This window comes from Falco punctatus (assembly GCF_963210335.1).
Source record: "Falco punctatus genome assembly, chromosome: 3".
NCBI lineage: Eukaryota > Metazoa > Chordata > Aves > Falconiformes > Falconidae > Falco > Falco punctatus.
In genome coordinates, this window is record NC_137582.1 from 61,274,800 (window position 1) to 61,297,188 (window position 22,389).

A 22,389-nucleotide genomic window follows, 5' to 3' on the forward strand; every position below is an offset into this window, starting at 1 on the left:
AGCTTAGTAATGTGAGGAATTTTCCCCCCTCTCATTCAGTTGTACAAACACCCAACATTATCTGCTTCAAAAGTCACACTTTTGTTGTATAAGATACCTGTCCAGAACTGCCTGAATAAGGTGAGATTTTGATAGTCTCGAGCAAAGGTTTTTTAGGGACAAGTTCTGCTGTGTGATTTCATTGGGAATGCGTTTTACCTCACCCTCCCATAACCACTCTCCCAAGTAATTTGTAGGACTCGGGCTTCAACATAGGTACATAATTCATAGAACATTTGGCAAGAGAGAGCTCTGACTAAATGGGGAAATCTGAACTGTGAAATCCACCTGGATTATGATGAGCTGTTCACAGGAACTTTATGACTTCTGAAAGTGGCATATAACAAACAAATGTTAAATATTTTACTCTTGTTATTTAACATGAGTAATAGTAAACCCAGGAGTAATTCATAGAAAGTAGACTCAACTTGAGAAAAAAATTCCAGGAGATCCACAAGGTAATGAGAAAATACGTTACCGTGACTGTAAGCTCTCCAAGATACTGATGGAGAGATCACACAATGTGTTTAATGGAAAAGCCAGACCCACACCAGAGACAGAGGACAGATTGAACCTGGGAGGATCTTGGTTTTCCATTTATAATTCTTTTTATTAAGCACGTACTGTGTTGTGCATGAGTAGGAAGCCAGTTAGACAAAAGATGCAGGAGTACTAAAAGGACACACAGTTGGAGCAGTGCCTTCTGCCCCTGGGAAAAATCTCGGGCTCTCCTGTAATGGCTGAAATTCTCTCAAACACTTAAAATAATCACCTCATAAGATGATTTAAAAGTCAGGAGGGTTGGGGGGTTGTGTTAAGTAATGAAAGCTGTCAACTGCAAAGACATGGTACCCCCTCAAAGGAGGCGGGGATTAAATGAAAAGAACAGATTTGTTTTTCAAGTATAGGCAGCATGTATTTAGTTACAGTGCTTTGTAAAACTCAAGCGTACAAGGACTAAACGCTGTGCAGATTTAGGACAGCCAAGATCTCATTAAACTAGCACCATTACATTTAAGAGGAATTAGGAGAAAGCCAAGAATTTTCTCATTCTTACTTGTAAGGTGCTCAATAAGATAACTATTTTTTAAAAAATACATGGATAACAATTTCAGTGTACTGCATGCATGCTCGATAGTTGTATTTCATGCATTTTTTTAAATGTGAGAATCTTTCATAAGCGGGATGAAAGGGGATGGATTCAAGGTGCACAGGGGGCAGTTGTTTTCTGGTGAAGTTTCACAGATCTAATTCTTACAGAAGCTAAATCATTCTGTTATCTCATGTTTTGTTACTACAGGAAAATGTAATTCAGTGTCTCCTTGTGTGTTTCAGGCCGACAAATTCCACCCTTAGATCCTCATGAAAACAGTAACAATGGAGCAATCAAACTTGGAAAGCAGACTTCACAGACGGGTAGGCGGTGCTGCTGACCCAGCTTGATGTTTTTAGATTTACTTGAAAAACAGCACCATTTGCTTTTTTCACCGAGAATGGACTTCCTGATCCCAGTGAAGTGGCTCCTTATCTTGAAAGCGGTAGTTTCAGTACTTCCCAAGAGCAATAATGCAAGGACCAAAAGCAGAAAGCTTTACTTCAAAGGGAATTTGCAAATCCTAGTTGGAAAATCCTCTCAAATACCCTGTCAAAATTACAATTTCAAAGTGCTCCAATTCTTTGTTTAAACCAATGATTGTTCTTTTTTTTTTTCATAAAAAGATCCTTTTATATATAAAATCTAGATTTACTACAAAAACTTCTTTTCTTACATTGCAAAGTGGACTTGGCATGTTTTCAGAGTTCTCTCTGTAATAATAGAGTGGAAAAAACCCTTTAAAACCTGAGATTGGGCTTACAGGTTTTCTGCCATCTTTCTGGCTGGACTTTGCTTTAGTATTTTTCTAAATCTGTAGCTTCATCTCGTACTTTCAGTAAAAATCAGCAAAAAATGTACTGAATTTGCTAACTAGAAAAAAAATTGATCCAAAGGATGAGCGGTTGCAATTTTTACAGGCTAGAAATCAAAATCTGTGTCAGGAGGTGCTGTGTATGTGAAAGAAGGAGTTGTCATGAAGGAGACTGCTGGACCCGTGCAGTTCCAGTCTGCTCTGGAAAGAAGTGAAGATGCAGCCAACTGTGCTTTGCCTGAATTGATTCCTTTTCCAGGTTGTAAGCTTCGTTAATTACTGAAATTGTAAAAAGAACGCAAACGCCAGCTTAATCTCAACTACTTACCAGATTTCCTCCAAATCTGTGCCCCTGTCCAATGTTGTCTCTGCTCGAAGATGCCGCTTCCTTGATTTGTAGAAGAGGGGGCCGGTGCTGCACTCCTCATGGTCTCACTGTTGCACACAGAGAAGTCTTCAAGTTGGAAGGGTGATATTTCTGTACAAAAACAGCTTTAAAGAGCACAAATTATTGGGGTTAAAAGCTGGAATCTAATAAAAGAAACCAGAACGTTGCTTCACAAATGCAATTCTGTGAATTTGTGCAGTGGTCTCCTCACTTGTGTGGGGATGCAGTAGGGAGGAGCCACTACCTGATACCTTTGAAGCCTGAGGCACTTGAAAACACAGTGTAGAAAAAAAATCCAATAGGTGGTTATGAACTAGAAATAATGTAAAACTGTATGCATTCTCCACTTCCATTTTTTTACAAATGTGTGTGACTGACATGATAAAATAAAAATTTATCATTTCATCAGTTTCTTTGGAAATGGGAACTAGGGTGAGAAACGCAGGCTTCAAACCCAAAATCTAGCCTGCATTTCCCAATATTAATTTGTTCTCTTCCGAGGAAAATTAACTTCGCTGCACATTTATTGGGGGACTTAGGAAGAGCAGACGAAAGGGAAAAACAACTTTCCACAATAACTTATGAACAGGCAGGCTAGAGCTGGGTTTCTGTGTTTATACAAAACCTCCCCCTGACTTCATTGCTTGGTTGTGAGATTGCTTTGATAAAATGGCAGTAATTATCAGGGCTTGAAACAGAGCCAGATTAAATCAATGGGAAGGTTTCTTTGTCTTAAGAGAGCTTGAAGTAGTTACGGGTGAGAAACATTCTACTGGGCTTCATCTAAGAGTCTTAAACTGCATTGTTTTTTCACATATAATCCATTTTCCCCATATTTTGGACTCCTTTGAAAGCACCCATGCTTGAAAATACGCCCTCAGATAATACACAGACTCAGACAGCAGCTATGAGAAAGGGTATTGCAGGTCAACTTTCTTGTCACCTGTGCTGGTATGAGATCTTCGTCACTGCTTCATTGCAGCAACAATCTTACAGGTAGTCCAGCGTTAAGTGAAAATTCAGCAGTCATCATTGTTGATAGGTGAGGAGGGAGACAGGCTCTTTCAGGTAACATTTCATCCCGTCCTAGTACAAGCAAGTCTGCCAGGGATGCCTGGCTCCTTTACCTGGCTGTGGAGGGAGAGGTTAACCCAGCCTGCAGCACTGAAGAAATATCAAACTTACCAACATCACAGATTCATATAATTTATGGGATCTATGACCCAATGCTGCAAGAGATCTGGTTCTTCCTAAATAAAACCCAGTAAAAGTAGATGTGTTACCAAGAAAATAAGGTTGAGATTGAACCCATGTTTCTAAAGGTTCCATAAATTTTAGTTCAATGTATAGTTAGTCATCCATAACTGATTTTTAAGCTGTCATAAATCTTTTGGTGTATTTTTTTGTCTAATGTGACATCTCAAACCTCGTTAAACCCTACTTGAGATGTCTGAAGGCTTTGTAAGACAATTCTGCAAGTACCTTGTATACTCTTAATTTATGCTAGAATTGCATGGCAATTGATGCTGATCTGTATGGGATGTTGTTCTGAAAAACCAGCTCTCTCAGCTGCTGTTGAGCTGTTTGTGAATCAGAACAGGTTTATGAGTTATATGCTAAAGTAGTTTAAAATTGGAAGTTGTTACAATGGATCTATGGCAGATTTTAAAATTCAAATGCTGGCTAAGTAGGCTCAAAGGTATTTTTGCATTTGGTGGACCAAATCTAAATCACCTTTTTGTGCTTTTAGTCAAGAAAAATATTTAAATTAATAAGGATTCTGATCATACACGTTCTTGAGATTTGGGTTATCGGGAGCTTATGGAGAGTTAGTAGGGAACTCTGAAGTCACAGGTAGAAAAAATAACAGGCCGCTATGCTGTGTAGAGCTGCTCGCATTTTGTTTGAAGACAGGGCTTGCCTTCGACCATGACGTTGTCTCTCCGCTGTTCATCAAAGCTGAAGTGCAGCTTTACCATGCCTCTTCAAATGGGGAAATGGTTTGTTTTTACAATTATTTTTTTTTACACTTTTTATTTTCAAATGCAAAATTCATAATTTCTTCTTCATTTTGTTGCCTGTGTTGCTTGGATAGTGCCACCACCCTTCATAAACAGCCAGAAAAACTACATACGAAAAACCCCCAAACTCTGAGTCAAATGCTTCAGCAGCAACAACCAGAATTCCCCTTAATAGTTAATGGCTGGTGAAAAGCTGGATTACTGTACAGGAGCATCTGACTCTGTAGCTGATCTGTTATAATAATAATAAACCAATAATAATAACAATAACGCTGCAGTTCTAGGTTGGCCAGCTGGTGCTGGATTTGTCCATAATTGGTTTTCTCAAGAGAGCTGTCAGCAGGACCGAGGCATAGGCTGCAGTGCCAAGGATATTTGGTGGAGCTTGTTTGCACCATGACTCAAGACTGTGACTGTCCAGTTGTGGGTGACTTGCTTTTCTGGCTTGTCATGAACTAGTTTAAAAATAAGATTATGAAGGAACTAGTTTTCATATATGCTCGGCATATGTGTGTGTGTATATAAGTACAGTTTTATATTGTTATGCTGACATGTAGTGTTTTTTCACTATGTCTGGTTCTCATATACTGCACATTGTATTCTGTAAGTACATTTTTTGTTAATGTTCATTTCACCTTTATGAACTTATAGTTACGGATCAAAGGTAGCAAGAAGACGGAGATACATGTAGGTACAATTGTTGACTTGCCATTCTTATGTGTGAAAATGGCATATTCTAGAAAAAGTTCACCTTGCAGACTGAGAAATCTAAAAAAGACCATTGTTATCCAAGAATTGAGACGCAAGTAATAAAGTGATGCTGAAAAAAAGAAAAGAAGAAAGAAGTATTATTTTTGTTCATGGTACAGCAGGTCTATCTACAGTGCTACAATGGAACATGGGTCTGTGTGGTTACCTAGGAAAGTTACCTGTCGTCCCTTGTCTTCACTAACCCTTCATGGCATGTGGTAATAAGCGTGATTAGATTATACATGTGAGCACTCTGACTATAATCAGACTTTTTTAGTACAATGATGATATATTTTACTATCCTACCCTTAATTATTTAAACCAAAGTGATACATTGTCAGTTTAAAATCACCTGATAAGTACTTTTCCTCTGTTTTTTTATATAAGGGCTTTGACTGGGCTGGACCCACTCGCTTCACGTATGGGATGCTGCAATCTGTTAATACTTTACCTTCTGTTTTACACATTAATTGTATCATACCTAGTAATATTTTTCGCCCTAAAATGTAGTTTTTGTGTTTTATTTAACCTACAATGATTAACGCTAATAAATGTTTTAAATACCTCTGATTTGGGGATGTCTCTGGTCTCAATAAAGCAGAACAAAATAGGTCCTATTTTTCACATCATCTTCTCTTGAAAAAGGGCTGTCTGCAGTCTGGATTGCTTACCTGGGATTTAAATCCTGCTTGAAATGTGTGTGGCTGGCTTTTTAGCAGAAACTGGATGTATTCCTAGAAGATCCTGCAGTGCAGGTGAACTTTGAAAATCCCGAACAAGATTATCTGAAAATCCCTTTGTTAAGTTATTTGATTTATCATTACAAGAGAAGTACCCAAGTGAGCCGGTATCAGCTTGGAAATTTAGAAGTGTAGCTATCAGTAGAAAGTGAGCTTACAGTTACCACTTGCTCTGAATAGCAATCATACCTAGTATGGCTCATAAGACACTTTCTCTTTTGTATGTTTTTATTTTTAATTTTCCCCCCCTTACTTTATATCCCTCAAACTTGTCTTCAGGAGTTGAGAATTAACACTCCCTTAAGAAGTATGCAGTATTTCATACCTCTTAGTGCTATTGTTTCAAGATGTCTTTAAATTCACCAGAAGTTTTTTGCACTGTCTGGGTCATATTTTCAAAGTTGTTACCACAACAGTGAGGAATAAAGGGTTGGAGGTTTTTTAAGGAAAAACAGGCTTTTGAGTAAGGCTTTTCTAATTACTATGATAACTTCAGTGCACAACAGTACACAAGAAGCACTGTAATTCAAATAATACCACAGACGCCATTTCTCTTTGTAAGGAGAAACCAGTATTTCAAGGGGGATTAGACAGGGATTACAAAGGGTTGTGAGTTTAGTTACTGCTTGGAGTTACTTGGCAGGATCTGTTCCCTGCTTTAAAGCATTTCTAATTGTATTGAAAAAACTATGTGTCTTATCTCTAGCTATGCATAAATAAAAATGAACCCAGGTACATAACCATAAACTGTAAGAGGTGATGTACTTACTTCAAGGAAAGCCTAAGTAAGCCTCTCCTAACTATTATCAGTGTGTTGGGAAGTCAGAAGCAAACACCGTTTTTCCTTTTAGTGTGGAAAGAGAGTTGTGCCCTTCAATGGATCAGTCACTGCATTGTCAATGGGATGTTTTACGTGGCTCGGAAGCATGTTCTTGTAGTGCTTTAGCTTAGTTTAGAGTTGAGTTTAGCAATGAGAGGAGCTGGAAATACATCTCTGCTGGAAAATAAATCTGCTTTCCTTTTGAAGACCGAAGGTTGTGTCTTGGGGTACTTAAGGAAAAGTATTTGACATTTTGGCCTTCAAAATCTTCACGACTGTGCCTTCAGTCTTTCTGCAAAATGCATCCCAGGACACCCTGGTGTGATCCCCTGTCATCAGGACAGCAAGGCTGATGAAATAGTCCATGTAACTACTTCATACCTCCACCCCCTCACCAAATCTGCAAAAGTGTTTAGACTACTACCACATTTGTGAAATGCCTCCTTTCCCTGAAAGGAAAACAGTGAGGTTAGGATGGTTTGTTTTTTTTTTTTTCCCTTCAATGTTGTTTTACACGAGGCTACAAAGTAGTTTTCTTACAAGTATTAAAACACTCATGGGAGGAATGACTGGCTGAAAGTATTTGTGCAAATGCCTCCGTTAATTTGGTGCAGGTTACTCCCTAAGGACTCAGCATCACCGATAGGATGCATTCACGTGTAATGGGGTTCTTGACCATTAATAATATCTGCTTTTGATTAAATCTATTTTTTAACAGCTGGACCAGGGGTAAATTAATTGCTTGATATAAATGCTCTCTCACTGTAAAAAGTAAGAATCTTTACTAGAAACTGTAAAATCAATGGTTGATCACATTTAGCAGGTTAGGATGAGCAGGAAGTAATAGCATAACGTAGCAAAACGCAGCCTTTTTTGTGTCTGAAAAATCTGTCAGATGGGTTTCTTCTCTTTCAATTAAGAGTCCTTATTGCAAAATTTATGTATTTCTGATACTACCAAGTGGGTCTTGATGCACATTAGTTTGAATTATCACCTACCACTGTCGTGTATTTTGTAGAAATATGAAGACAGGCTCATAATATTAGCATTCATAATCACTGTGTTTTTAATAGATATGGTGTAGAAGCATTACTGAAATTATTTTGCAACACAGTTGTGAAAACCTGAAGATAGTACACTGGCAGAACCTGAAGTGTAGGAGACCTGTACTAACTTGCATTTAGTGCCACACCAATTAACAAGATTTTAATAAGATGTCATTATTCAGTGCAGAAAACTCTAGCACTAGTGTGGAGGAGAATTTTGAGGCTTCTGGTTAGGTATTAAATGTTTATCGGCTTGGGAAGGATTTCTTTGTTCTGGCTGTTAAATTACTCCAGCCAGAAATCATTTCTATCCCTGAGACTCCCTCAAGTATTAAAAAAAAAGAAAAAGCTTTCTTTGAAAAGTACTGACCTTGTTTTCTCAAAACCTCCCTGAGAATCCAAGCTTTATCTTCCCCATCATCTGTCAAAAGTTCTTTGAGACACACCTTATTTATGATTAAACACTCAACCGTTCTGATTGCCACACTCTGGGAATTTTAGAAAACAAAAATGCATTTCCCCTGAAGTCCATTTAATTCACATTAATTTTACCGAGTCAGTGCCATGCCTGTGCCCTCCATGACAGTAAAATACATGTTTAAATAAGAAGATAAATACCTAACAACTACATCCCTGTTCCCCTACAGCAAGTAGAGTATTCTGGGGAAATGATCTGTTACGGACTAAAAGACATACAATCCTTATGCTTCTGATTACATATTGACAAGTACCAATCAATAAGGAAGTTGGCTTACATGTCTGAGATGCCCTTGAGGAAAATGAACAACACGTTCCTTCCTCTTTGTCAATATAACATGTCTTGGGGGGCAAGCAATAGCATTGCTGTTACTGACTTAAATAAAAAATAAGAGGATAGTAACAGTTTCTCTTCACTTGTTTAATATAATTGAAATGTGGGTTAAGCACCTTATAAAAGAAATCCCTGCTTCTTGTCATCTTCAAAGAAGCTGGCTGCTTTGCTGACAAATATGTTGGGAGTTTTCACAGAGGTTTAGCAAGGAAGAGCAATGGATGCAACCTGGACGACAGTGCATTTCAAAATCCTTTTCCAATATTCTAGCTCTGCAAAAAATCAAGTCATTAGCAAACCTAGAATGACTACCAAATATCCAAGTTCCTGTGTTCATCACTCATCATGTGGGACAATTTTGCACTGTAGATACTGGCTAAAAAAACATAAAACATGTAGCAGGAATCTAGTAAGAGCCCTCAGAAAGGACATTAAAAATAAAGACTTAAATTTTCTGTGCTATTTCTTGAGACAGTCAGAAACCCAAATTGGAACAAAATAGCTTTCCTGGCACCATTCCCTTTAGAGATACCATTTGTCCTCTGAGTTTTACCACACTCTATAGGTCATTCCTGGTTCTTGGGGAAAATTTGCTTTCAAGGTGGCAATCTGAACCACCTCCTGGCATCTAACCAGCTCTTCCCCCATGGCATAGCCTTCGACACCACAATGGTTCTGCCCATAGTCTCAGTAAGGAGGAGCAGAAGCCGTACTAGCAGCTGACATTTCTAATAGAGGTGACTCAGTTTCTTGGCAGTTTGGAACACAAAGGAGGCTTCTGAGATGTGCTGGAAATATGAACTCATAATGATCTATGAAAGGGCTCTCAACAGATAAACTTGTTTCCTCATGACAGAGAAACCAGAAAAGGAAATGTCTTTTTTTAATAAGTGTTTTCACCACAGTCTTTTTTTAACGTTTTTAGGAGGTGTAATTTCTGGAGGGGAAATAGGTTTCTCGAAACGAGAACAAAGCCAGAATATGACATTGATCACAAAATTCTGAAGAGGGAAAATAATGTTTAGGATTGAAAATAAGGGACAAACAACATAATGATATCCTAACCTGGAAGATACTCTCCATGGTGGGTCACAACCCCATCAAGGTGATGAGAGAAGGAACAGAAGTGATGTCTGAAATGGAAGATTTGGGGTAAACAGGATGTCACGTTATAAATGGTCAGAGTGCATTACATGCATTTCATGGCACAGCCACGTTACCAACATTGTTACTTGAGAACCCTGGCTAATAAATAAGCATAAACAAATACAAGATTAAGAGCCTATCAGGTGCCTAGACTCCACCTGTAAAAAATGATACCGTATCTTTACGTGTGGGTATGCCTGAATTTACATAGTGCAAAGTCCACTGAATAAAAGAGGATACTCATTCGTGTAGTCCATGACACGTTACTGAGTTGGAGCCCTGGACAAAGGGCTTTGGCTAATACATTCCAATGTACTTACGCAGCCACCCTGCCAGCATTGTTTAGCTTTTCATGAAGCTTGATTCTGGCTGAATGATGTCTTGGAATGACGGGTAATTTTGTATGAAAAGGGCAAATTGTTCCAGAGAAGAAAAAGGAAGAAATGATGAGGTGGTGATAAATGTATCCAAGTAGATTCACATTGACTGATTTAACCATAGCATGTAGTATGTACTTAAGTACTTGCTGCTGAGAGTATAAAGGCTTTACAATAACACAACATCCATCACTGCAAGATAAAATGGAGGGATTTTTATTTTATTTTTCCCAGGAGGAAACTGATGCTTTAGAAAATCCACAAGATTTGAGTCACCAAGTCATCACTGTCAGCGGGCATGTCTTTCAGACACCTCACCTCATCTCACTGTGAATCACACACCAGTGAAAGATGCATACCACAGCAGAAAATTGCATCCTTCTTTGTGCGATAGACACAGTTAAAAAAATTACAGGGCCTGAAGCAACTACCAGATTAGAAGGAGAGCCTCCTTCTGAAGTTCCCTCCATCTGAGAAGCCTGTTTCGCATCACATCAGTGACAGCAAGGTGAGGATGTCTGGGAGCTATGGGTTTCAAAGCTCTAAGAAAGTGGTTACTAAGCTATTTGGTGAGATTACTCAGCCCATGTCTCTGGGTAGCGCAGCAGAGACTGAAGTTATTAAGACTGCCTTCTGACGGGTCTGCTTTTGAATAAAGCTAGCTTTTTTGGTGAAATGATGCCAGAACTTCTATGAGAGATCCCTGTTCCCAGAGACATTTGAGAAAAGACATGATCCCTGCCATTTTTAACCAGCATCAGAAATTTTCCTTCCTTGGACGCTCCAAGCCCTAACAAAATCCTGGATGTTAGCTAATTCCAATGTATACTTTAAGCCAGGCAGCCACAGGCAGGAAGTTAGGAGTTCAGGAACCTGTAGTTTTCTTACAGTATCTTCAGGTCATTCTGGAAATGTAAGCAAGCTGTGTTTCAGGCTAGGTAGCTTATCTGATTTTATATACAACCATGTCATAAAAAGTATGTGATGAGGTGATGGAAAAATTCTCTATCAAATTTTGCAGTCATCCAGAATTTTAAACAGAACCATTACTATAATGTCACAGTTGTCATTTACCTACCTCTTTCATACTTGGAACTTGGCCTACGGAAAGTGACATTTGGACAGATTATGACAGATTGTTACCCTTTTCCCACCAGGGTAGATGCCTCCGATGTATGTATCCGTCCTTTCTGGCCTCAAAGTCAGGCCTTTGAGACCATGAGGGCTGGGGTTGTCTTAGTGTCTGTTGAATTACCACGCTGTCAGGTCTCCATGGCAATTCTATCACTTCCATCAGAACTGGCCTCTGTATTGCCTCATACAAGAGTAGGCTTCATGAGTGGGTTTGTGCATTTCTAAGTTTTCCTGTGAGGCAACTGCAAGTATTTAATTTTCTTATGATGTCATCTGGTATCTGCTGATGACACAATGAGGGAGAGTTTCATTTTATTAGCTACGCAGGTTACACAAAGGCAACAAGGACAGTAATGCGCAAAAGTCTGTTTAGGCTCATCTTGGGCAAACTCTGCTGTTATAGTTTCTAGAAAAGAATATAAAAAAATAAAATCAGATAATTGATAGATGTGGCTATGATCATCCCATCCAGTGAGTTACTTCTGCATGCATTTAAGAATGAATCAGTTTATGTTATCCAGGCTGAAACAATCAGATGTTGGGCCAGTCATAACATTGCCAGAAGCCCTCCCATCCTGTCCAGTCTTTTATAATGAATTGTAACTGAAATTGTTACAATTGAGTCAGTGGTCCAAATGAGTCATTCAGAAACCTCTATTCAGTTCACTCTCTAAGAGACAAACAGAAGACTTAAAACCTCATTTCACTTTTCAGTAAATATAAAGGAAAAAAATTGTGAAGAAATATCATGCATGATGTCACTGCAATACACAAGCTTTCCCAAATGCATGACAGTTTTTAAGGAAGAGCGTAATTCTCAGATTTAAAATGTGACTTACTAAAAACATAATGATGCAGTTTCTTGCTTTGCTGCCCATCAAAGCTATCCAGATCAAGCCTCCTAAGATTTGCTGAAGATTACATGCCAGACTTGGAAACTCAATTTACAATGTGAAAATTGCTTAAAGGGTGACCTTTTTGGCTTAGTTATCTCTGAGATTGAACATCCAATATTTTAACTTGGTTAAAATTTCTGTTGTTGATGCATAAGCTAAAATCCAGCTCAGCTGTTTGTCACAATTATATTGTTTCTAAATAGTTAACAAAAGCAAAATGTAACGATTTGTTGTTTGCCTTTAATGTGAATGAAACTGAATTCATCTGGGTACTACTTTCCAGATAAGAAATCACAGTTTTTATGAAGCTACTTTGAAAAGCTGGATTTTTTCTATTATAATAATGAAGTGATATGAAATTCTCTTTCACTGTATGTGTGAGAGAATATTCATTAGCGAAAGCAAAACACATTTATATCTTCAGGGTTGAATGGTCCCAGGAGTATGACAAAAATTGGTGGGGATACTCTTGGAGCCATGCATATTCATTCTGAACAAATATTAGTGCATGGAGGAAATTTCAGGGCTGGTAAACAGTGAACATGGTACTCTGTAAAGAATAAGTATGATGGGTTCAGCTAATTAAAAGCACTACATAGACCCTGGGCAAAATGCTAATAAAGACAGATACAGGAAACCAATAGAAATTAATTCATAGGTAGTAACTATGTAATGTTAATCAATATATTTTTTATGAAAAATAGGTGCATTCAAGCAACAAGATGAGACTAAAATGCAGTTCCTTAAGGTAGATGTATTGACAATATACGTGGATTTCTTTAAGTCATTTGATATAACCATGCATGACAATCTGGTAAAAAACCACTGGTACTATACAAAATCAATTTACCTGTATCAAATGCTCTGTGAATCAATTAGCAGCTACATCAGCATGTTTCTGCTCTCTTCTAATGGGTTATTTAATGGCTTCAAAGAGGCTAACACAGCTCAATGTCTTTATCAGTGATCTGGAAGAAAACATAAACCCTTTGCTGATAACTTTGCAAATGACACTAGAATCACTGGAAAGGAAAGAACAAAGAGAACAAAATGACATAAGGGTATCTAAGGTGGTGCTTCAGATCTTAAGCCTTAAGTCGGTATTTAAGAATAGGATGAGTCTTACTGTGGAAGTGATACTATCTGCTGTCTGTCTATGGTGGGACTCTCTGAAGCCTCTGGTGCTGGCCCAGAGAGGGAGGGTGGTGAATGAATAGAAACTACTCTCTGACCCACTACAGATTCCCATTTTCCTAATTTCTATTATTTGCCTTGCTTGGGGAAGAAAAAAAATGCAAAGAATGGCCAGGCACAGGAAAAAAAATCACATTCCAGGTCTGCAGTGGCTGACTGTGGTTTTCTATTAAATTGGTATTAATTTCTATTAAATTGCTTTTTCTCATACTAGGGACAAAGGAGGAGAAAAAACACCTGCCTAATTTGAAAGTAAAAGGAGGGGAAGTTTCTGGCCTCTCTGTCTGATAGCCAGCAGGGAGAGAATGGCATGAACAATGTGGAGAGGGAAGGGAAAAAGCCCCTAGCAAAACAGGACAGAAGTAGCTTTGGGGTGATAGAGTGGGAGCAGAGGAGTCTCAATAGATTGTAGTGTGTTTCCCTCTGAAAAGCAGAACAGAAGCCAGGAAACACGTGGAATTAAAATAGTGATTGTGCAGTTAAAGTCTGTATTGAAAGGCATGCTAACAAAGTATTTACAAGCATTTAACATTATGAATTTAACATTGAAACATCTATTTATGGTTTTTATCTGCAACAGTATGTTGGCATATGACCAAAGTCACAGGTGAGTGGGTACACCTTTCCTAACCCTCCCTGTTAGTGCTGGGTGTCGGGGGAGGAAAATGGTGAATATTCGTGGTTGCAGGCAGAAAGCTGTGCACAGAGTTGCAGTGCCCATGGCCTAGGTAGGACATGCTGAAGGGCAGAAGGGGCTGGGTTGTGCACAGGGAGGGGGAGCAGCAGGGAATCATGCACAGGATGGTAAGATATCTGGCTGATGGGCACACATGGGTTGGCAGTGGAAAGGTCCCACACAGGGTAATCCAGATCAGATCATCTTTTCCTACATGGGGCTTTCTGCAGGCCTTTTTACCCCCTGCAACTTCAAAAATGAATTGGGTATTCCAGCTTTGCCTCTGCAAAGTGTTCATACCTGTTTTAACGTGACTCTGCAAAGAACCAGAACAAAGTCTGAAAGACACCTCCCTGTTTTTGCAGAGTGTATCAATTGCATATTGCAATCTAACAGGCCCTCATGGGTATCATTTGTACAGTTAATGTATAAATAATTCAGTATTTGGCAGCCAAAGAGTCCATCAATAATATTATGCAGACTTTTTCTTTTTTTCTTCCCTGAATGCAAAGTAAGTATTTCATAAATAATCTCAGGTAGCGTTCAAGCTTGTGTGCAGGCACGGAACATGTCTGCAACAAACAGTGGGGAGATGATTTTACCTTTACTCCTAGAGATAATGAATTAATCAAGAGCAAAGATCTTTCATGTGTGTATTAGCCCCATGTTAGTAACCTTAGGTTCCTGCATCTGTTAGAGGAGCATTTTGAGCATTTCCCTGTTTCCTGCCACAAGACAAGGGCAAGAGAGAAAAAAATTCCAGGAGATGCACACAACCCATGAAAGCAGAGCAGCTGTGGATGTCCACAGGAGCTGCGATTTTGCAAATCTGCAGACTCTTAACTTCATGCATATTAGTATTCCTCTGGATTGCATAAATATGTGCCACTGCAGAGGCAGATCTTTAGCTGGCGTAAGTGCTTGTCGTTTAATTGATCATTCAGAGTGGAGGAAGATCTTTACATTATTTGGTACAGACTATGGGGAAATGGATATTTCCTCATGAGTCACTATGCAACTGATTGAATCCACTGACAATTTGAATTTCTCCATGTCTCCCCTTCTTTTGCTCTGCCCATTTTCAGGCTCTCAGCCAATCTGATTTTTTGGCAGAGACAAACATTTCATTCTCATGTTCGTGATACCTATTTATTTTAAAGTGTTGTTAACATAGTTTTTGCTGTCTCTTTCTGTCTGACTCTGCTTAATTGATGTAAAAAATAGCTGCCTAAAATGTTCAACCTTGAGAAAAGTTGCTAATTTTTCCCCAGAGATCTCCTTGTGTCTGTCTTCAGTCAAATCTACTCAATTTTGTGAGAAAAATCTAGCACTGCTTCTTCAGTGTGTGTTTACTTTCTCTTGTAACCATTGCAAACTAACGTACCCTGGGAAAAGGAGCTGGATTCTTCTCGTTTGCAAATACCATTAACAGAATTGTGGATCAAATTCCATGTGCAGCTCCAAATTACACACTCAATTAGGGCCTGATCCAATGCTTATTAAAGTCACTGGAAAAATTCCCCCTGATTTTAATGGACTTTAGCTCAGACCTTGGGGAATGGACATTTCCACTGTGGATGATCAGTTTAAACTTTGAGCATTGCTGGAAGTTACACAGTCATAGACTCATAGGACTGGAAAAGGCTTCAGAGGTCACATCTCAAGACAGGATCAGCTAAATTTATATCTCCCAACAGATGTCTAACCTGTTCTTAAAGGTCAGTGACTGGGACTCCATGTATTGTGTTTCCAGGCAATCTTTTTCATTAATTAACCTTACTCTTAAAAAGTTCTTTGTATCCCCTCTAAATCAGTTCTTCCTCCAATCTACACCCATTACTTCCTGTTGTATTCAAAGTAAATGAGAACAGACTATTTTCTTTCTCTTCAAAATAGCTTTTAATGTACTTGAAGACTATTACCGAACACGTCAGTCAATTGTGTCTTCTTTAGGGGAAACAAACTTGGTATTTAAAGCTGTTCTCATGTTTCTGTCTATCTTGTTTTCTGCATCTTCGTCATTACAAGTCCTCTCTTCTAGACTCCTTTCAATTATCCCACACCTTTCCTGAAGGACAGAGCCCAAAAATGTACACAGCACTTCAGTGAAGGTCTTAGTAGAGGGAAACCTCTTCATGTGTCATGCGCAGTCTCAGCACAATGCTTGTCTTTCACACATTGATATGACATTATTTGCTCCTATTTACTTTGTGACCCATTAGAACTGAACCTAGGCATAATCTGACAATATGATTTGAGGGCTTCCTGGAACCACTTAGGAGCTGCTCAGGGCAGAATTAGCATTGCAGAGCTGCTATGTGTATTAACAGGGCAAATGAAAGGGGAAAGCTGAATTCCAGTTGCCAGGTAAGTTCTCCAAACTGAGACTGAGAAAGACCATGATGTTTTTTTCCAAGAATATCAGATTGGAAGAGAGATGCAGTGACCACAGGCCACCAGCATGCTGTTTCTGCAGGATTACTTCTCAGGTTAAGACTGTTACTTAAGACCGTTTTTCTCTTCTGGAGGTGAATTTCAACTATGTACTTAGATTTGCTTACTTAATTATGCATATTTGATTTTTGGCTACTTTTTAGGAAAGTTATTGTGCATTTTTAGAAATGTAGCACCAGCAAACACCAACCAACACATATACATTCCATATTTTGTATATTTAATTTTCTCATTATATCCCTTGTGAATCTATGTGAACTGTACAAACTGATTCTTGAAAACAGAATAGATTCAAAAATCTATCTTCTTAATAACTTTGTCCTTTATCAAAGGACTAATGGCTTTCAGCACATTTGAAATTGGATCAGGAATCATTCAGTTCTTTAAATGCTGCTTTAAACCACAAAGACAAGATACTATTTTTGTCTTGTTCCTATATAAGTTAATACTCTAGGGCCTTTTTGTGTTCAGCAGAACAGAATTGGGTCCAAAATATGAAAAGTACATCAAATTTTATGTTATAGCTATTTATGACTATGCCATTACGTGTTATTGGCTTCTCCCTGCTTGAATATTCAACACACATTGGTGTTTTTATAATAATGTCATTAGGTAAAGAAATACACTGTAGTCGAGCAAACTTGAAAATATTCAACTAAGATCTACTTCTCCAAACTGTGGCAACATTTGAATAATGGCATAAATCTTCAATAATAGTGTGGACTGCAATCTTACCTCTGATTTACAATACAACAATTTGGCCTAAATTTATATATGGAATTCATTAGTAGCAAGTAAATGATGACTAGAGCCTGCTGTATGATCAGTTTTGTATTTCAGAAGATAAACATCAGCACCAAAAGGCTGAGAATTTTCCTAAAGAGAAATTAAAACATACTCTTACCTTTATACTTTTGCATTTTTCAGTATTCGCTAACTTAGCAGTGCAGGATGCATGAGATACTTCGCTGAGTGAGATCTAGAATTTTCCCATTAACACGACAAGGAATGTGGCACTTGGTTGCTTTTTCTGACAGTCTTAGTAACACCAAGAAACTGCAAGGAAGGTCATGATACTGTTTTATTGCAAGACATTTTTAAATTCATAATGGGTGGGACTGAGTAAACTATCTGCATAATAAAGAGTGAAAACACTATTATAAAACTGAATCTACACTGCCACTTCTCAGGTATAAGGAGAGCTTATTTATTATTTTATAGCGAACAGTTTTGAAGACAGTCAAACTGTCTCCAAACTGAGATATTATAACAATGATACTGAATTCACAGTGTGAAAAACATGAAGATCTACAAACACACAGGACAAAAGTTGACCTCAGATTAAGCAAATGTTATCCTTTTGCAAGCAATGATGAATATAGACCTATGAAGACAGTTTCTGAAATGACGACACGATCTCACCGAAATCTGATAGGAGTTCTATCGACTGCAACAGATCCAAGATTTCATTCCTGAACTGTGCTACAAGGTATTAAAACGAAATGAATCAGATGCTGGAGAATGTTGCCAGATATTGCTGATCAACAGCACAGGTGGTGTTTAATATAAAAAAATTACATCAGTCTGCATGAAATAAAAGCATTAGATTAGAAATGATACTAAAAGCAACAAAACAGATTAATGTATTATTAAGGTTCTCAATGTGTTGAAGCAACAACAAAGACTACAGTAGAAAAACATGCTAATCCACAATTACCACTAAGCTACCTACTCAGTGTTTATGTACTAACTTTGCCCATTACTGTGACACAAAAGAATCAGGCTGAAGCTGGACAGGCAAGCACTGAGCCCAGCTGCTTGGGGAGGCTGTGAAATCTCTGTCCTTGGAGGTTTCAGTGACCCCACAGGGCAAAGCCCTGAGTGAGCTGGCCTGAATTCAGCTTTGACCCTGCTTTGATTTAGAAATTGAACTACGGCCCTTCAGGGGTCCCCTCCAGCCTCAGTGATCCTGTGATACTCCCCCCTGTGAGCCACAGCTTGAGGCTGTGCCCTGTGGTTCATTCACAGCCTCCAGATATGCTGGTGATAAGGTTTAACCCAGTCCTCCCCCAACCCATGCACATCCTCTGATGTCAGTTATATCTATCATGCAACCACGTGTAACAAGGTACATTCACTGGAAACCACGCATGGGAAAACCTGTTAGAACTGTTGTCATATTAAGAAGAGATCTTAAACTTCTGGTCTCCTCAGGTTTTCTTATACAAGAGATGTACAGAAGAATTAGAAAACAGAGGTATTTCTGTCTGCAGCTAAATCTGCATAAAGGAAGCTTCTTTTGAATTTGCACTTTTTACTGTTATTTTTTAACCCCATTAAAAGGAGAAGAGACAGAACTTTTTGTGGCATTTGGTACTCTGCAGCAGTTTCCCATGCTTCAATTCTTTGCAAGCTGAGACCCAGTTCTTCTGGTACATAATCACCAGGTAATTCTGGAGCCAAATCACCGCTTCAGGCTATGGCTTAATCTTTGGTGGATTCAAGAACAGAAACAGAGTGGAGGTAATACAGTAAAAGTCCATGTTAACATATACTAGGACAGAAAAAACCCTCTATCTTCCAGTTTATCTTCCAGATCCCAAAGGCAAGAATGCATAAACAGAGTGGAAGATTGGTTTTGCTAACAAAACACAGCAGACCACCAGCCAAGAACTTTAAATATTACACTGTAAATGAAAGATGTAATTTAAGATGCGGTTTTATGCATATCATAAAATAAGTCTGTAGCAGGAAAACTGCAGCCAGAGTAGTTGCAGTCTTCTAGCAACATTTTCACATACGTGTCATGTAAGCCCACCTATTGAACCCAATTCCAATCATGTAAAACCACTGTGAAGCACTTTCTAGAACACTTCTCACTTATTTTTTGTTCAGTCAGTGATGGTATTAAAAGTCATATGCGTATCTGCATGGACTGAAGTGCTGAAGTAGGCAGCTGTGATAGTGGCAGGCCTGCAAGAGAGGCAGATAGCTGAAATGGAGAATGAAGGCTCTGCTGAAGCCAAGGCAGAGCCTGAACTTAAATTGCTCAAATGGTGGCCCCCGCTGAAAGACCTTACAACCCTTCCTTCATGGTGGAGCTGAGGTGAGGGTATTTGCCAGAAATTATGTGATCCACTATGATGAGCTGATTTTGAAGGTAAAGAACTTAAGTCATTTCAATGTAATTATTATCAGGGTACATTTTTTAAATGGGTGATTATGTCTCTCTACATGTTCTTAGCACACCTATACTGGGTTGCAAGAGAGGAAAAATGTGTAATCCTTCTGACTTCATTTCCACCACCTGTATTCCAGCCTCTCATGAATACAAACGTTATCTATTGCACAGCCAGATTCTTCAGAAGTAGATTTAGGACACAGGAATCATCAAGGTTCAGATGGATTTGGCTGTCGTTTCTTGTTTGTTACCAGTGTATTCAAATCTCCAAAGATGCACCATCTGCTTGAAAGCATGGTATTAATAAAAAGGCCTGCGACAAAAACTGTGTGTCTGACAAAATGTGCAAGTGAGAAAGATGGCAAGTACCCCATGTGTTCCTGCCTACTAATAAATAATGGCTCTTATTTCTCATTCAGAGTTTTGCAAGAGCTCAGTCTCTCTCCACATAGACTCCCTGTTACTACTCCTCAGCCTTCACCAAACAACACTTCTGCTACTCGAGGAGAGTTTTGGGCAGTTTTCCCGGCCAGTCTGAGAGCCAGGCCCACCCACCACGGTGCCGAGGTGCTGCCCGGCAGCGACTGAGCTACCCTGGGGCAAGGCCGCAGCCATCCCTACACGGGCACCTGATCGCCGGGAGCCGGCCCCAGCGCCTCCAGCCTCACCGGTGAGCGGCCTGGACCCAGGCCTGAGCTACCAGCAGCCACAAGCACGCCGAGGCTGCCTGCCTGCCTGCCCCCTCCCCTTCCCAACTGCCCCTCAGGAACCCGCCACCTGGGCTCACCCTCCCTCCGCCCAGCTTCCAGGGAAGGGCCGGCCAAACCGCCCGCGGGCCGCGCTCCCCCGCAGCCCCGGGGGGACGCGGCCGGCTGAGGCCACCCGGCCCGCCGCAGGGCCCGACCCTGCCGCGCCTACGGCCCCCCAGGCCGCCCCCGCCCGCCGGGAGCGGCGGTTCCCGCACCGGCGCCACGGCCCCAAGGGCGAGCCAGCCACGCGCTTCCTCTTCCGGCGGCGCATGCGCGCTGTGCCGCTGCCCCTGCCCGGACCGTGTGTGGCCAGAGGGGGCTTCTCTTCTCCCCTCCCCTCCCCGCCCGCCCCGTGCCGCTCCGCTCCGCTCCCGCGCCCCGGCGGCTCCGGTGGGCGGCGGCGGTGAGGGCCGTGCCGCGGGGTCTCGCTGCAGCCGCCGGCGCGGGCGCAGGGCAGCCGGCAGGCGCGGGCGCATGCGCGCAGGGGGCCCCGCCGCCCTCGTGCCCGCGGAGGGGTGGCGTTGCCGGCCGCTGAGCCAGGCGCGCGGGGAGGGCGAGGGAGGGCGGCGAGCGCGGCTCGGGGCGGCAGCGCGCGCAGCGGCAGGCGGCACCGCCCGCCCTCGGCCCGCGCCCCGCCGGCAGCGCCCGCAGCCGCGCGGAGCCACCGCCCGCGTGCCCGCCCGCCGCGAGGGAGCGGCGCCGCCGACCGGCCTACCCCTCCCGCCCCTCCTCCTCCCTCCCCCCACGCCTCCTCCCGCCGGAGCGAGCGAGCGAGATGGCGGCCGCCGGGGCTCTGGCAAAGCACGAGCAGATCCTGGTGCTCGATCCGCCCACCGACCTCAAATTCAAAGGTGAGGGGGAGCCCGGCGGGGGGTGGGGGGCGGCCCGGCCCTGCGCGGGGTCCCGTTTCTCCTCCGTGCTGGGCCGCCGCCGGGCGCCTCGTTGCCCTCCTGCGCCGGGCCGCGGTGCCGGGCCATGCCCGCACGGGCCCGGCGGGGGGGCGGGGGGGGCGCCGCCGAGCCGGCGAACGGGCTCGTCCGCCGCCATCTTGGGATCCCGCGGGGATTCGAGAGCGTGTCCGCGGCCCCGGCGGGCGCCCGCTCTGCCGGGCGCGGCGCTCGGGGGGCGGCCGCCCCCTTCCGGCCCCCGCCGGCGGGCCCGGCCGCCCCCTGCCCGCGCGTGTCCCCCCGCGCGTGCTGGCGCGGCCGCTGCCGTGTCACCGCCCCGGTCGGGAGGCCCGGCCCTGGAGTAGCGGGTCCGGCCCGGGGAGGAGCTGTCGCTGCCCTGTCATTGCTGTGGCCGCCGGTCCCCCGGCCGGAGGTCTCCCCCTGGCTGCCGAGGCAGGGCAGGTCCGGGACGGGAGGGGAAGCCTCGCCGCCGCGCCGAGGGAGCGGGCGGGAGGGCTGGCGGCACGGAGCTGGCCTCCCCGTGCCGCGCCCTGGCGGGCCGGCGGTGGGCGCCTGTCCCAGCCCGGCCTCGGCCCCGCCGCCGGCCCGCGGGGGCTCCGGCCGTTCTGCACCATCGCGCCGGCGGTGGGCGAGGGGGGCGACGTGCGGGTGCAGGCTCTCGCACTCTGTGCCCGCTGCAGCCTGGCCCGCAGGCCTGGCCAGTGGCTCCCCGCCCGTTCCTCCAAGCTGTCACGTTTCAGGCAGGTTCTCAGTACGGACACGGGGAGCTCCCTCCTTTCTTGGGAACGAGGGAGAGGAATGTGTGTGTGCGTTTCGGAAGTTTCTGTGTATTGGGTATTGCGTGCCGACCGCATGACTGACCGGCATGACATGCCTCTGTCAGAATAGGGCCCGCTTAGTGCTGTGACCATGGGGGGGCTTTTTCTCTCCTAATAAATTAGAGAGTTGTGAAAAGGAAAGCTCTTCCGAAGATGAGTGGTCCTTGAGAGGTAAGGACGTTAAGAAGAACGTGATGGCATAAGTAGTTTTCAGTAGTATCCTGTTTCTATTTTACACCCATAAGGGGCATTGAGAAAAATCTCAGAACGTTTCAGATTTAGAATCGGCGATGTTAGAATTTTCTTAAAGCTGTTAGTTTCCTGAACTTGTGAC

General features: G+C 42.3%; 2 protein-coding genes and 1 long non-coding RNA gene across 7 annotated transcripts in view; 2 read left to right on the forward strand and 1 right to left on the reverse strand.

Annotated features, from left to right (window-relative positions):
* Nucleotides 1-5,675, forward strand: part of RAB31 (RAB31, member RAS oncogene family) — a 68,908-nt gene extending 63,233 nt beyond the window's left edge. For 2 of the 4 annotated variants that reach the window (XM_080379024.1, XM_080379022.1), the window contains exon 7: nt 1,375-5,675. In XM_080379024.1, coding sequence (XP_080235150.1) covers nt 1,375-1,472 — 98 coding nt within the window. In that variant the 3' untranslated portion in view covers nt 1,473-5,675. The remainder of the gene's footprint in view (nt 1-1,374) is intronic. The other 2 variants (XM_080379023.1, XR_013926698.1) reach the window with 2 other exon arrangements.
* Nucleotides 5,023-20,536, reverse strand: LOC308060378. Of its 2 annotated transcripts, XR_013926699.1 has the most exons (3): nt 11,124-20,536; nt 9,588-9,655; nt 5,023-8,794 (listed from the first exon to the last, which is right to left on the reverse strand). It is a non-coding gene; the product is annotated as an uncharacterized lncRNA (long non-coding RNA). The 2 variants fall into 2 exon arrangements; XR_013926700.1 differs by having other exon boundaries at nt 9,588-20,536.
* A 337-nt stretch (nt 20,537-20,873) lies between these two features.
* Nucleotides 20,874-22,389, forward strand: part of VAPA (VAMP associated protein A) — a 30,277-nt gene continuing 28,761 nt past the window's right edge. Inside the window, exon 1 of the mRNA XM_080379021.1 lies at nt 20,874-21,180. Coding sequence (XP_080235147.1) covers nt 21,105-21,180 — 76 coding nt within the window. The 5' untranslated portion in view covers nt 20,874-21,104. The remainder of the gene's footprint in view (nt 21,181-22,389) is intronic.